At 43.2% G+C, this 16,831-nt stretch overlaps 1 protein-coding gene across 1 annotated transcript; it reads right to left on the minus strand.

Moving 5' to 3' along the window:
* Window positions 1-14,750: 14,750 nt before the first annotated feature.
* Window positions 14,751-16,461, minus strand: LOC147437222 (7-deoxyloganetin glucosyltransferase-like). Its single transcript, XM_086486811.1, has 2 exons — window positions 15,833-16,461; window positions 14,751-15,724 (listed from the first exon to the last, which is right to left on the minus strand). The coding sequence occupies exons 1-2, from the start codon at window positions 16,293-16,295 to the stop codon at window positions 14,805-14,807; spliced, it is 1,383 nt and encodes a 460-aa protein (XP_086342937.1). The 5' UTR covers window positions 16,296-16,461; the 3' UTR covers window positions 14,751-14,804.
* Window positions 16,462-16,831: the final 370 nt, after the last annotated feature.

Consider the following 16,831-nt stretch of genomic DNA (forward strand, 5'->3'; position numbering starts at 1 on the left):
GTATGAGAGGGATTATTGCATATACTCTTGAGAGACAAATTCCATGGATAATTCCTGAAGACATGCATGAGCCCTCATACATAGCACAACCAACTAAAAACCATTACTTGGTCGATGAAAATATGTTTATGTTCATGGCAAACCAGAACTACAAACCTAGGGGGTATCCTCCTAGAGCAGGACAACGGATGGGAGCTCCACAAGATTCTCCACCACCTATAGGACCATGCTATGAATACGACGATGATCATTGGGCAAGGTTTTGTCCAAACAAAGGAGAACGGGTTAAAGTTTTTGGGTTCTGTAATGGATGTACCACTGATCATCTCATTCCACACTGTCCCTGACAACAAAGGGAAAGCGACCATAAACAAGATGGGGATTGTGCCAAGCTCAAGTAGATCAGAAACAGAATCAACCATTCTGATAAATGCAATAACAAGAGCCCAAGCACATGAGGCTGCAAGGAATGCCCTAGCTAGTCAAACCGAGTTAGAAAATTTATATGTCCGAACCCCTAGGAAATCCTGGAAGGCAACACAAGACAATATGAAAGCCAAAAGAGAAAAAGAAAAAACGGCTTTGAAAACCAAATTATTGCAAAGAGAGGAACAACTGAGAAGGGAAAGAGACCCTAAGAGAAACAACGAGGTAAAAAAACCATCGGTTATACCATCAGGAGGATCTGTCTTGGTAGACAAAGTTTTTGAACCTTTGGACACAATTATAAAAGCTTACGATGCAAGGCTAAAGCCTAACCAAACCCAAGAGGATAGGTGGTTAACGTACCCTGATCCGAGCTATGAAAAAGAGAGGCAAAAGATGTGCAAGGAGCTCATCCAAGCCGCTCAAGCACTTATGGAACCATCAGTTCTGACTGCTCCAAAAACTGAGGTATTAATCCGTGAAAAAATTCAAGAGTTAGAGGGGCAGGGAATTAAAAAGGAAGACCAACCAAATTTTGTAAACGAAATACCGTTGGATACGAGGGTGGTAGCCAATACGACAGATAGAATGTATCGCAAGCAACACTATCAATTCTGGAAGTGGAAGAACAATGGCCTTAGGAGCTATGGGAACAGATCAGAAATAGAAAAGATGGAAGTGCTGTCAGCTCCTATCACAGAGATCCACTTGGAGCATGAGCTTTACCCAAATGACATCCGATCACTATATGGTGATGTAGGTTAAGTGATATCGGAAGACAGTAAACCGTAGTCGTTAAAGACTTTACCTTCATTTATTGGTAACCATGAAACCCGATCGGAGGTGAAGAAAGTATCATCTCAATGGAAGGCCAATCCTAAGATGATGGATACCAAAACTCTTCATGAGCTGATGTCATCCCCTATCCATTGTATGCTAACTCTGTCAGAGTTACTACAAATCCGACCGCATCTTTGGGAGGAGGTCGGGAAAATTTTGGAAAAAAATAGGGTTGGTAATCCCGCCACACAATGCTTCTCCAAAAACACTGAAGACACAACCCTGGAAACAAACTAAACATGAGCCAGTACCAGTGAACAAGGTAGGGGATTATTGTGAAGGTGAAGAAGGAAATACTACCCTGCCGGTGGAGTACAAAGAGGTTAAGACGATAGCAATATTGGATAGTGGGGTTGGAATAGCAATAGCCACCAAAGAAATGTGGGAAAAATGGAGGAAACCTGCTCTCTAAAAGACTAGAATGAAACTTCAATTAGCAGATGGGTATCTAGAAAGACCAATTGCCATCCTGGAGCAGGTTGTGGTAACCTCTTGCGGAATTGCATATGAACACATGTTCGCTATTATGAATTTCGACGAGAGTAGCAATTTCGATATCATATTGGGCAGACCATTCATGCGTAAGCTCAAAATGGTACAAGATTGGGGTTACGACTATATCTATCTAAGGAACAAGGATGTCACTACGAAAATTAGTGTCACAGATCATAGCTATAGAGATGTAGAACGAACCCCAGGAGAAGACCTGAACTCCACAAATGACCAAGAAGGGGGAATACCGGCTTGGCTACAGAACAAAGCTCACCGTTGGACAGGAGAATCTTTTGAAGGTGGAAGTTTAAAAAGGGAAGATTGCATTCTTGATTGGACTACACAAGACGAGGCATATGTAACAGATCCTTTTCCAGAGGAGATGTTCGAACTTTTTGGATGGAAACAGATACTAGCCACTCTTGATGTGTGTGTAAACGAGGTGATCCTCACCAAATTCTGTGATGAGGAGGGATATGATATCATTCCATTCCAGATGATGGGTGTCAGCCTAGATCCAAAATTAGAATGGGGAGTCCCTGACAAGGAGGGGGTTGCCGATTGTCGATTGCTGACGCATAGTGGATGAGATCTTAGTAAGAGACCTTGACCAAGCGGACGGAGAAGCTTTCCAAGACTCGACAGATAAGCTGTTAGAGGACAACGGAGTTGACGAGCTGTCTTGTAGCTTAAGTCAAAACATCAAACAGAAAGATCGACGGGTGATCTACTATGATCTTCCAAACCAAAATCCTCGAAGACAACACAGATATCAAGATATACGCAAAAACAACCGAAACAAGACCAAAGAAGACCCGGTATCTTTGTTAATTGACAAAACACAATACTTAAGGTTAGTAGAAGCAACTGATTGCCTCAAAGACGGTATATCAAAGAGGTACATGAAACCTCACTCAACCAAAACAAAAGCGAAAAAGAAGAACACAAAAACCAAAAAAGGAGAGCCGAGAAATCAACGAACTTGTCCAAAATGGAGCGTAAAATCAAATACAATGAACTGAAACGAGCTTTAAAGGAATTTTGGACAACAAAAATGGAAATTGACAAGGAATCAAACGATGATAAATTCGATGCACTTTCCCACTATAAGAAGTATACTATTCGAGATAGAAAAATCGTGGTGCAGAAACCCAAACGAGATCCCAAAGAACCAGGAACTTCATATAATGGGCTTGAAAAATCCAAATGTATCAACTTAGCAGAACCAGGTGAGGAGCCTAAACTGATATGCATCGCCACATACTTCACTGACAAAGAAGAGCGACTTCTAGTCGATATGCTCAGACGATACAAAGATGTCTTTGCATGGTCATACAAAGATCTAAATGGGATAGATCCTGAGATCTGTCAGCACACGATACCCCTTAAGAGTGATGCCAGACCACATAGACAATGTCTTTACACATACAATGAGACTTTTGCCAAGAAAATTAAGGAAGAGATAGACAAACTAAAGGATGCCGAGTTTATCTACGAGATTGAACACACCGATTGGGTGTCCCCTATTGTGGTAGTATCCAAAAAGAATGGCAAACTGTGTGTCTGTGTAAACCTCAAACATGTAAATGCAGCCACTATCAAGGATAACTATCCACTGCCAATAACGGATCATGTTATTGAGAGAGTAGTAGGGAAAGAGGCCTATAGTTTTTTGGATGGGTTCTCAGGCTACAACCAATTGACAATGAAAGCGGAAGATCAACATAAGACAACTTTTGCAATAGAGTGGGGTATATTTGCCTACAGGGTAATGCCTTTCGGCCTAACCAATGCCCCTGCTACATTCCAAAGACTAATGAGCCATGCATTCAAGGAATATCTCAGACAATTTCTAGAGATATACATGGATGGTCTTTGTGTTCATTCTCATCAGAGAAGTGACCACATAACGCATCTAGGAAAAGTCTTTGAAAAGTGCAGAACGTATTGTATTTGCTTAAACCCTGAAAAATGCATCTTCATGGTAAGACAAGGTAAAATTTTGGGCCACATTATGTCCAAAAATGGAATTTCCACTAATCAAGAGAAGGTACAAATAATTGCCGCACTACCGGGACCAACGAAGATGAAGGAAGTGCAGGCATTTATGGGGCATTGTGGGTACTACATGTGTTTCATATATATGTATGCTGTAATAGCTAAGCCTTTGTACACCCTCATTGCTAAGTTTGAATGGACGGAAGAATGCAAGCAGGCTTTCCATAAATTAAAGCAGCAATTAATTTTTGCTCCAATATTGCAAGCCCCTGAATGAGAAAAATATTTCATGTTCATGTTGATGCATCAGCCTATGCCATAGGACGCATATTAGCCCAACCAGGAGAGAAGAAAATGGATTTTTTCCATTTGCTACTCTAGCAGACAGCTAAACAGCTACTCTAGCAGACAGCTAACAACGCAGAGAAAAATTAGACCACTACGGAAAGAGAAGGTCTGGGAATGATATATGCTGTCAAAAAATTTAAACACTACCTTCTTGTAAACAAATTTGTTTTCTTCATGGATCACCAAGCACTACTCTATCTAGTAAACAAACCGTGCACCACTGGAAGAATTGTTCACTGGTTTATATTATTGCTTGAGTTTGACTTCACGGTAGTCATAAAAAAGGGAACTACACACATACGACCAGATCATCTTTCACGATTGTTTCATGGGGAAGCACCTGAGGGTATCGATGATGATCTTCCCGATTCATATTTGTTTAACATGGAAATGGTTCCAAGGTGGAGCGAAGAGGTCATTCCTCTAGTCACAATCGGGTCATTACAGGTAGAAAAACAACCATCAATTATACAACAAACACAAAATCTCTAGCTTTTTGCCAGATGGTTGTACAAACACAGTAAGGATGGAATATTGAGACTATGTGTACAACCCAAATAATCCACCTACTACCTCAAACAGGCTCATATACAAAATACGGGATTTCACAATGGAGAAACGCAAACAAGCCAACGGCTAAAGAGACTGGGAGTCTACTGGCCAAACATGGAACATAGTGTCCATACATATGCAAAATCATGTGATAGCCGTACAAAACAAACTCCAGTGAAACATGCCACCTTGTTTTGAGTAGCACAAGCACCCAAATGGAGTACTCACATAGCTGAGTACTTAAAAAACAAGACCTTCCTAGAGGGATAGGGCAAGGCAAGAATAAAAACTGTAGAAGAAGAGGCCAAACACTATCTGCTCATTGCCAACCAACTGTATAGGTGGGGAAAAGACAAACAACTACGGTTGTGTGCTACGAAAAGTGAATATTATGTTATCTTAGAACAAGCACACTCAGGACAGCCAGGGGGACATTTCTCTGCTGAATAAAACGACAAAGCTCGTGCTACACTCAGGCATATGGTGGCCAACCCTGTTTATGGATGCAGAGGTCTATGTCAAACGATGTGATGAGTGTCAACGCACAAACCACCCCTAGGGAGAGATGAAATGCCACTAAGGCCAATGATGGGGGTACGTGCTTTTGCCAAATGGGGCATTGACTTCATTGGTCCCATCATACCTCCGTGATACAGGTCACACGCACAATACATCATAGTAGCAACATACTACATGAGGAAATGGGTTGAAGCAAAGGCAACCCAAAAAAACAATGCACGAACTACAGCTCAGTTCCTTTTTGAACACATCTTTACAAGATATGGTCTACCCATAGAAATAGTGAGCGATAGGGGAACACACTTTTTAAACGACGTCATTGAAAGCCTCCTTGACGAATTCATGGTGGTCCATCGCAAATCAACACCCTATCATCCGCAAGCTAATGGGCAAGCAAAGAGTACCAACAAAATCTTATGCACTGTACTCACCAAAATAGTCAGTGACTCAAGAAATGATTGGGATCAAAAGCTACACACAACATTATGGGCTTACAGAGTATCTTTTAAAACTTCCATCGGGACGACTCCCTTTAACCTGGTGTTAGGGATTAATGCGATCCTACCCATGGAATTCTTAATCAAAACCCTAAGAGTGGCAACACAATTAGGATGGATGGGCCATGAGCTATCGGAAAGACTAGACACCCTGGAAAAATTAGATGAAACCCGAATTAGAGCGATAGCTAGGATATATGCTCAGAAAAAATAAATGAAGGCTTTCCATGATCAACATGTGATTAGCAAGGAGTTCCAAAAAGGGGATTACGTTTTGATGTATACCCTCAAACAACACTCCAAAAAACTTAAAAAGCGAGGGATGGAGCCTTTTGTAATACATGATATATCACAAAACGGCGCCATCAAGCTTGCAACATTAGCAGGTGAGGAGATGCCTAATTGAACGAGTGGTTGCAGATTAAATAAGTATCTTCTTTCGCTGACACCAGAAGAACTCGAAACAATACATGCAGTAGCTCAGCGCAGAAGTCAAGCACATGACATTTGGGAATAGGCATAACAAAAAGCCAAAATCAGAATATTAAAGCGCAAGGGACAAGAAAACTTTCAGAGAAAATCACAACAGAACGATTGTATCGATACTACTCCGATAGAATCCATACAAACGGCAGCTACATGGTTAGGTGGAATGGATCTATGCATTAATTTACAACCCGTGGGGATTCACTCTATATACAAAATAGGATGCCACCTGCGAGCGGACAACTTTGATAATACCCCTATACACGACTCATATTAGGGAATATGACCCCCCTTTCTACGCTATATATCAATAGATAGCATTTGAAGAGTAGATTCTGAATATCCAACCTCCGACAAGTTTGGATCTTATTTGCAAAAAAATTACCGATCCCCGCTCTTTGAAAGCTATGCCACATCAACAAGGCCCATTTTTGAGTCCAAACTTTTCCTAATGCATCCCTCAACAAATAAACTATAATCACAAAACAAGCAATTGATACAAAGCAATGTTAGTTCTTGCATGTAGGTATTGACTCACAAGTTTGAGGACAGACTCTTTTGGGAAGCCATAATTTTGAAACACAATGACTTTCTCTCATTTTCTCCTTTTCTCACTACCTCCCCTAATTATGATACCCCTCCCTTATTTTTAAGATTGGGAGATAAATTATTGGGGGCCTACCCCTAACTTATACGCTTATGTAACTTGTAAAAAAACCCCCCTCCCTTGCACTTACGTGGATAGTTAAGTTTTCCATGGTGAATCCCCCAGGTTTACAACTTGCTGATGGCACCACCGAGCGAGTATTAGTGGACACCAGGGCAAGAGCTAACGTTGTTAACTACTCCACTTTCAGAAACTCACAAGGGAACCGCTAATGCCAAACACAATGGGGTTCAAAGTAGCAAACAAAGGCACAATGGACAGTCTGGGACACATAAATTTACTAATTACTATTTATGGAACAGTTTATCCGCATCAATTTCATGTGATTGGGATCTTAACGAAGCATTTATTCTGGGAGTGCCATGGATGCGCACTTATCAGGCCACGCCAAATTGGCAGGACAATACCTTACAACTCACACAAGAGGACCAATCTTTCGCCATGCCCTTTGTACAAATAGACCATGTATGGGAACCTCTACCATCACCACAGACACCAATTCCGTGATGTTACCCAACCGCAGTCAAGAAAATATGGGTTTAAAAATACATCATGCAAACCATTCCGAAGAAATTGTGGATACCAAAATGACAAAGCAATATAAGTCAGCATACATTGCCTCAATAGAAATCCGACCTCGCCAAACCGCCTACGGCTTTTGTCGGACAACCTAGGCCAATCCAACATCACCCTTGAAAACCCAAAGATGCCAAGTGGGTATGGAAACCAAAACAGACTCACTCACACAATGCCTCTTCTAGGGAATCCACAAGTAAGCAATTTCAGTGGCAACCAAAACAACGCCCTCAAGCAAAACAACCAGCAGCATCACAACTTCTGCAGGTCATCGTCAAACACAGGGCGCGTCTTCTACAATTACTACTGTTTGGACCACGCAGCTTCAATGTGACCTCACCACCAGCAACCACTGAACATATTTTTCAGCACTCCTCTCTTGCACAGCATTTTGTTTCCCCATGCATATCCTCCATCAGCATCATAGATCCACACTATACGGCTATGCATAGACACATGCTTTGTTCCCATGCACTCTAACACATGTTCATGTGGTACGACTCACACTAGGAAGGGGGGGAAAATGTAGCAGGATTATCATTGTATATATTATTATCATATTATTTCTTTTCTTTTCCTTTATTTTTCTTTTTCTTTAAAAACAAGCTTTTCAGAGCCTTGTAAACTCTTAGCCGGCATAATCACGAGCCATACCGACATCATCTAATACCACGGCTCCGGTGTATCACTGCATTCGATCGGCATTTGATTGATGTGGAGGTTGTTGAAATGGTACCAAGTCCTCCATAAATGAAGCACAAAAGAGTGGAGTACAAGGAAACTACAACATTGATGCACCAATAACTCCATTGCAGTAGCATTTGTGACTACCAAAAAATGCTATTGTCATCAAAGCTAGAGCTAGCTTTGGTCATCCATATAAGTATATATTCATTCCACTGCTCTACTTGTGCCATTCCTAATCAAAAGAAAAACCAACAACGATTGTTTGCATTGGCTTTGAAGAAGGGCCATGGAGTAAATACCATTGAGATAGTCATTTTGAACAATAGTCTGGTCGACTAGGATTCCATCCAAGTTCTCAAGCCGGAGCATTTTATAGAGAGAAGCAAGCACTATGGCCCTGGCAGCTTGCGTCATTGAGACTTGAACCTTTTCCACTGGTGACCCTTGTGTAGGTCGACAGTGCTCAAAAAAACTTTTCTCCAAAAACTTTGGAAACCTAGATATGAAATCTTAGCAGTAAGCTGAGTCAATTTGAAGATTTTTACACTAAATTATAGTAAATGTTTCATAATTATGTAGGTTTTTTCACCTCCAATGTAAAACTTTAGAGGTAAATATTAAAATTTGTAGGTGAGATTACACTAAACGTAGGTTTTTTCCGAGCATTGGTGCAGTGTAGTCAATGGTGCAACTCAATCGACAAGATAGTGCAGTGCATTTCAAGAGCATCAATTTTGTTAGAGTCACTATATATCGATATGAGTGGGTGGAAATATTGGATATGTAGGCAACAATCTCTGAAATGTAAGCTCATGCAGTGTAATCTGAGGCTCTGAGCGAAACAGTGTGTGTGTGTGTGTGTGAGAGAGAGAGAGAGAGAGAGAGAGAGATAGATAGATAGAGAGAGAGAGAGAGAGAGAGAGAAAGAGAGCCAGCGGCCAGCCTATTGATGGGCTTCATGTACGATCGCATGCTTCATGTACGTTGCAGCCTTTGATTTATTTCAAGCTTTAGCCGCTTGCGCTTGATAAGGGTCACGCTCTCACTGCAATAGCACTGTTTGTCGTGCAGCCTCCAGAGACGGTCGAACCCCACACGAGTGCCTTCTTCTACGAAACAAGACACTGCGTCTGCCCAGCCTACAAAGAAATCCGTCAAAGCCGATTGCAAAGTAGCGCGTGTGTCGCAGGTTGCCTCTCTCGCCAAGGCACTGTTCGGGAAAAATCATTTCCTTGAATTTGCCAAGAGGAAATTTTAGAAAATTACGTTACTTTTTCAAGTTTTTACACTATTTTTCTCTATTTTGGGGCGGAATTTCTCCTTTTCCCCTTGCCCTCACCTCAGTCAGCATTTTTGAAATTGAAAACGGCACGATATTAAGCTGAGACACTGCGCCAAGGAGACTCAAGAGCTTCATTCAGTTGAAAGTTTCTTTTCTATTTTAAATTTTCATATATACCCCCCTAACTTCTAAGGTTGGTCTAAGCTAGCAAGCATCCCGCCATCAAGGGGGCCAGTGATCGAGAAAAACATGTTTCCCGAACACTGCGCCAAGGAGACTCAAGAGCTTCATTCTTTGTTCAAAATCGGTGTAGTCTACTGTTTGTAGATACTAACAAAGTGGAGAAGTTTGAGAGCACCCTGCCACTCGCACGAGCGCCTCCCCTGTCCCTCGCCCTCGGGCCCCGGTGATCGAGAAAAACATGTTTCCCAAACACTGTGCCAAGGAGACTCAAGAGCTTCATTCTTTGTTCAGAATCGGTGTAGTCTACTGTTTGTAGATACTACCAAAGTGGAGAAGTCCGAGAGCACCCTGCCACTCGCACGAGCGCCTCCCCTATCCCTCGCCCTCGGGCCCCATCATGTGGCGGCATGCTCCTGCCTTTAAAGTTGAAAGTTTCTTTTCTATTTTAAATTTTCATATATACCCCCCTATTTTCTAAGGTTGGTGTGGGCTAGCAAGCATCCCGCCATCAAGGGGGCCAGTTGATCGGGAAAAATGTGTCTCAACTTAATATTGTGCCGTTTCCAATCTAATGTCGTGTCCTTTCCAATTTCAAAAATGCCAGTTGAGTGCAAGGGAAAGAGAGAAATACCGCCCAAAATAGAGGAAAATAGTGTAAAAACTCAAAAAATACCCCTAATTTTCTAAAACTGGCAAACTCAAGGAAGGAAATCTGTATGTTTGAAAAAATGATTTCATCTGATACATTGATAAAGGCACTGCCATTATTTGGTGCCCCCGCTACCGCCACACAATGTAGATTTCAAAGCTCCCCATATAGTGCACTATTACCTCCCCATGGATTCTTCCAAGCCAAAAGTTTACTTTGGCAGATAATTTACATATGGCTATTAATGTTTCATTGATCAAAAAAAGCTCATGATCAACCAAGATTATTGTTTGGGGCCCACGTACCTAGCAGGTCGTGGTTTTCAAAGTAGAGGATGTCACGTGCACGAGCCCAAGGCCTAGCGCCTGTACACTGGTGCAGATCGACCTTCTAAGGGCTCTTTTCATTGATGCCAATCATGGGCTCTGTCTCGCCCGCCAATTGTGTTTTCTGGAGCAGGTTTGTAGGCTTTGGGTAGCGGTCCCATGTGCTCTCTCTAAGCATCAATGGTTTCATTAATACAAAGCACCGCTACTAAGAAAGCTCTATCTCGCCCACCAATTGTGTTTTTTAGAGCAGGTTTGTAGGCTTTGGGTAGCGGTCACATGTGCTCTCTCTAAGCATCAATGGTTTCATTAATACAAAGCAACGCTAAGAAAGCAACAATATCCGCTACACAAACAAACATGGATAGAGTAGTGATATCCACTACACGATTATTTCGTGATCATAGAGCAACACCAAGAAAGAAGCAATATTCGCTACACAACATACATGGAGGGGAGCAAAATAAGTCTTTCTTTTGTAAGGTCACTAAAGATTGCTCTCTGGGATCCGGCCACGACAATGGTGAGAGAGAGAGAGAGAGAGAGAGAGAGAGAGAGAGAGAGAGAGAGAGAGAGAGAGAGAGAGAGAGAGAGAGAGAGAGAGAGAGAGAGAATAAGTCTTTCTTTTGTAAGGTTACTTAAAGATTTCTCTTCGGGATCCAGCCATGACAATGGTGCTTGAGAGAGAGAGAGAGAGAGAGAGAGAGAGAGAGAGAGAGAGAGAGAGAGGTTCTGTTGTCGGGATCAAAGCAAAGCATTGCGGGTGGCCATCTCCTCTTTGGATCAGAGATCAAATCACTACGGCATGGCGTTTTTGAGGAATAGAGCCTTCAACACTTCCAATCGAGAGCAATGCATGCACACTACAGGGAAGAGGCCGGGTGGATCTTGGTGAGCTGGTGACTTTGTGCCAACACTCCAATGGTCCTCAACTCTCCAAGTTCCAAGGGCGGACTTGGCGATCGCTATCTCTAAGTCAATACGGGCCTGCTTCATTTCTCCCTCTCGCTTCAACTTTCAAAGTTGAAGCACAGCCTACAGGACATGAGGGGCTCTATTTTGGGGCGGAATATCCATACTATTATAAAAGGGGGAGAGATTACGGCTCCCTCCCCCGAACACTGCCGTTGCCTCCTCGCTCCGACCAGTTTCGGCAGTGTGCCCTGCACTCAACGCGCACAATGAGAGAAAAAAAGACTTGCACAAAGAGAGAGCCTGCACTCAACGCGCACAATGAGAGAAAAAAAGACTTGCACAAAGAGAGAGAGAGAGAGAGAGAGAGAGAGAGAGAGAGAGAGAGAGAGAGAGAGAGAGAGAGAGAGAGAGAGCGTGGGAGAGCTTTGCCATGTGTCGATAGCTGTGAGCCGAAGGCTACAGACAAGGAAAGGGGTCACTGGGTGCCCACGAGAATTTACACAGCAATACCAATGCCTTCAGGTTTTGTGACTGCCCACGCCAGTGCCGTTGGGAGAATAAGAGCCCACAAGAATTTAGAGCAGCACCAGAGCCATGCCATGCCGTTGGGATAATTTAAATTCAACCTCAAACTGAGAAGATGGCCTCTAAAGATAAGGTTGACAACACTATTTCCCTCTTATTATCCACTATTCCCCTGGTATCCGATCCTCTCTCCCCCTGTATAGCCATAGCCTGAAGGCATTGTGCTTCCTTCCACACGGCCTTGCTACATAGATTTGGTTGTTGGGAACTTTCCCCTCCCAAACTACCACAGATTCTGCAACTCCATCCCCATTATCTAATGTGCTGCTACCAGGTACTTTTGCAACACGGTTGTGACGACTTGAAGCCATTCTTAACAAGCAAGGGTAAGTTGGTACGGTGGTAAGCATGTGATCAAAGCAAGGCAGAGGCAGGGTGGCAGCTATGGAGAGTTGCAAATGCGGTAGGTATAGAAAGTGGCAGATATAGAGCATATGAGCAGGTGGATGTTTTGTCAACTAGCAAAGGTGCGGGTGCAGAGCGAACCTAAGGCAAGGAGTGTGGAGGCAATATAGGTGCGTTTGAGAGGGTGGGCAAGAGATGCTATGATAGTTGGCCCACACTGGAGCTTGAGGATAAGAGGGGCCATGCCGCCGCCGAAGGTGGCGCCGTTTTACTAGTTTTTAAGAGAAAATTTAAGAAAACTAGGTTATTTTTTGGGTTTTTACTCTATTTTATTCTATTTTGGTATGGAATTTCTCATTTTCCTTGCCCTCAATTGGCATTTTTGAAATTGCAAATGGGACACATTTTCTGGAACATTGATGTGAATATAATATATGGTCTTAGATTGGTCTCGTGTGTGTGTGTGTGTGTGTGTGTGTGTGAGAGAGAGAGAGAGAGAGAGAGAGAGAGAGAGAGAACTTTTAACATAGTAGGACCAATCCCAAGAGACCTCAAAGATCTATCCAACAAGTCTCTCAAGCCTCTTACAAAAGAAAGGACAAGGATAACTAGTTTTGTTAGCTAGTTTTGCTATCTACTATGACACAGAGGGGGGTTGGGAACTTCATTCGGAGAGAGAGAGAGAGAGAGAGAGAGAGGTTTAAGTAAACAGACCATGTGAACACTTTTGAATAGAACCCTTTCAAACTGTGATGATTAGATTAGGAATGATTTGTTCTGGCACTTCATTTTTATGTGTAGGTCTCATGATTTTATCACACATTTGATTTCCGTTTTGTAGGATTTTTTTGTGAAAAAATCACGCCCTCAATTGCATGGTTTTTGTATGTTCAAAAAAACAAAATGCTATCATACCACTATATTTTCATCCCTTGCTAACACTATACATAGTTCAACCTGGATTCCCAAAGTCACTCGCTCACATAGTCACCAATCACAATTACAATGAGCAATAGGGATATAAATATGGGTAAGGGTACATGTTCCTCTCTCTCACTTCTTAGAAATAAGGGTAAGGATCCATGTTCCTTTTTCCCAATTCCTATGAGCAAGAAGAAGCACAAGAAAAAAGAGAAAACAGCCCATGAGCAAAAGAACATAGAGGAGGAAGTAGAAGAAAAGGTAGAGGCAAACTCTGAAACATTTTTTATCATCTCAACTTACCTAAACAACTCCAACCATGGCTGATAGGCTCTTCAGGTGTAGGGTTAGAAGATGACATGGACTATGCTTTGAGCGTGACATGCTACTTTCAACACAATTAAATTGGACTAAACATGCAAAGACACATACAACGACTACCACAATTGCAACAAACTCTGAAAGACATGACTAGGAACTAACAAGAGCTAGAGCCAATGAAATTTTAATTGTAGAGGCTTAATTTACTTGTATCTCCTCTCTTTCATTGGTTTATAATCAAAAGGTTTTCTTTTTACAAGGGATGTTGGTTCTTAAGAAGAGAATATGTAATGTAAAATATTGGTTCTATACAAAATGTGTTATGCTATTGCCGCATGGCCCAAGGGCATGAGTTCAAGCCCCCTGTGCTACAAAGATGTCACTCATCTTTGGTACCCTAAACTCTTTTCTAGAGACTCTTTCACAGTACATGTCATACTAGTATTGGCTTAGTCCATTTTGTATTGTACTAACATCAAACCATACCATCAAAACAAGACGTCCAGACATGCAACATTGGATTGTAGATATAACCAACACTATTGCGGCACATGCTCCGTATTCACATGTTTAATGTGCCAATGTTGCAATTAGCATTTGGTCCATTTTCACCTCCATGTACCACACATTAATTGTTACTCTAATTGGAAGACCAATGCCGCATTGGCCATCTAAGACACTTTCAACTCCTTATTTTTCTGCATGAACAATATTAGTAGATTGACATCTGGCATTATTTAGACTATTTCAAATCCTCATTCCAATATCATTGAGGTTGTTATGGTTCACATGTGAAGCAAATATTCATGGAATTTTGGCTTTGCAAGACCCCACAACAATGAACCTCATCGTTTCTACATTCAAATGCGAGCACGGCATAAAAGAATGAAATATCAATAGAACAAAAGATCAATACCGTCCGCATGTAGGCAGAGCATGCAACAAAGTAAGCCTTTGGCTCTATGGCTTAGCAGGCCAAAACCTAAGAAAATTTCAATGCTTCACATGCAAAAGTTAGGTTCAGTAAATACCAAATAATAAAATATGCAAAGGTATGCCAATTTCCCTTCCTCACTAAGGCTTGCTTTAAAGTTTAGAAAGCCAAAAGAAAATCTGCCTTACATGCAAATATATAGATCCCAACTTAGTAATTCACATAGTTAAAAGAGTACCATTCACTATACATTATTCAAGAAGAGAGAAGATTATACAAAGCCTCAAAGTTCTTCTGTGAAGACCCCTTCTCTGCAACAGCTGCTTTGGCCATGTCACCCACCTCCTTCGACGCATTCCTTAAATCCATGCCTTGTTTGCCATGGAACAAGTCGCCAACAACCCGAGCAATCTCCTCTTTTGCAACACTGCCATCTGCTCTGTGTCGCAACCCCATGCCAATGTTCCAATGTTTCACCATCATACGACGATTGAGGCGTTGCTCAGCGACATGAGGCCAGCATATCATTGGCACGCTACCCAGCGACATGTTCTCAATAATGGAGTTCCAACCGCCATGCGTAAAGAAACCACCTATGGAGGGGTGTGCTAGTATCAGGAGCTGAGGTCCCCAAGTGATGATCAAGCCCCTATCTTTTGTTCGCTCCCGGAAGCCGTTTGGAAAGGCACTTTCAATTAGCGGGGCGTCGACAGAGTCTTGACGGACAACCCACAAAAAGGGCTGTTCGCTGGCCTCCAACCCCAATGCAAGCTCCTGAAAATGGAGGAGAGGGAGGGAGGCAACACTGCCAAAGGAGACATAGAGCACACTGGAGGGAGCTTGGGAGTCCAGCCAATGCAAGCAATGGTCCTCTTCTGGCCAGTAATTGACATCCAGACGAGATGGGCGGCCCGAGAGAAGGAGGAGAGGACCAACTGCGAAGAGAGGCTTGTGGACTTTCAAGGCAGCAATGGCATCTGACTCGAGCTCTTCAAAGGTGTTAATGATGATGGCGGATGCCTCATGGAATTTCTCAGCTATGTTTGCCACAAATCTGAAGCGGAAATGCGTAGCATCGAAGGTTAAACACAGGGGGAACTCTTCTGGTAGCAAGTCTGGTGCGCCGGCTATGCCCTTCACAGAGTCCTGCGGCAGTGGACTATCATTGTCACCATCTGCAGAAAGGATGGTGGTATCAAATGCAGAGATAGAGAGAGAGAGACCCCCCATTCAATTTTGAATCGCCTGCTTGAATAGTGTACAAAATTAATTAAGATTGGTACCTTTGCGAAAGGGCAAAATCCCTGCGCGGATGAGAGAGGGCACATGGTAGCAAACGGCACCCGCGATGGCGTTGGTGGTGAAGAAGCAGAAGCAGGGGATAGAGAGAGAGTGGGCGATGGCAGGCGCCCAAGTCATGAAGGCATCATAGACAAGGGCCGACACCTGATCGTGCAGGCGGCCGAGAAGATCGGCAAAGGAGGCCTCCATGTTGATCATGGAATCCACAGAGTCCCTAAAGCTGGAGCCTTTGGAGCGTTCGGGGGGCAGGTTATCAGGCACCCCTACCACCTTCAGATTGGGAAGAGCTCCTGCCGCGGCTTTACTCGCTGTGTTCTCCGACACCACAAAAGTCACCTCTGCGCCCCTGCTCGCAAGCTTCCTGCTTAGCTGCATCAGAGGGTTGATGTGGCCCTGCTGCGCAAACGGCAGCACCACTATGTGTGCTCGAATCTCCCTTCCCATGGCTACTGTGTGTGCTATGCTCAGTAAGGCCCGAGGCTGGCTTGCAAAGAGCTAAAGTGGGCATCGATGGAAGTGGAGTCCCGGTACCCTACACGTAAAGTGAGGCCTGCGCACTGCGCACATTTCATTTCTCGTGACGGGCATGCTCCCACCACTCAGGGCAACAAATTAGAGACGAGCAAGTGGACTACATTTGGAAGCCCTCTGAGCTCTCCACCTATTACGCTGAAAAGTGAACTGACGCGGCAAGTGTCGGGACGACTCCACAGCCTGTGCCCTCAGCACTATCTGACAGGGGCCTTTTAGGAGGGGATCAAAGGCCAATTTTAAATTGGGGGAGTGGGGCATCGCAGGCCATCGATCTTGCGATGCCGTCCGAATTTACTAAACTAACTCGAATTTATCAGGAACATGTCTTCCAATGCTCTCAAGAAACACGCACAGGAGAAGTGGTTAAGGTGATACACTCTCAACCGTGACGCCGTGGGTTCGAGTTGTTTTTTTTGTTGGGGGGGGAGGGGGGGGCAAGCCACCTG

The sequence above is a fragment of the Adiantum capillus-veneris genome, chromosome 17, assembly GCF_014529385.1.
Source record: "Adiantum capillus-veneris isolate H3 chromosome 17, ASM1452938v2, whole genome shotgun sequence".
NCBI classification, from domain to species: domain Eukaryota; kingdom Viridiplantae; phylum Streptophyta; class Polypodiopsida; order Polypodiales; family Pteridaceae; genus Adiantum; species Adiantum capillus-veneris.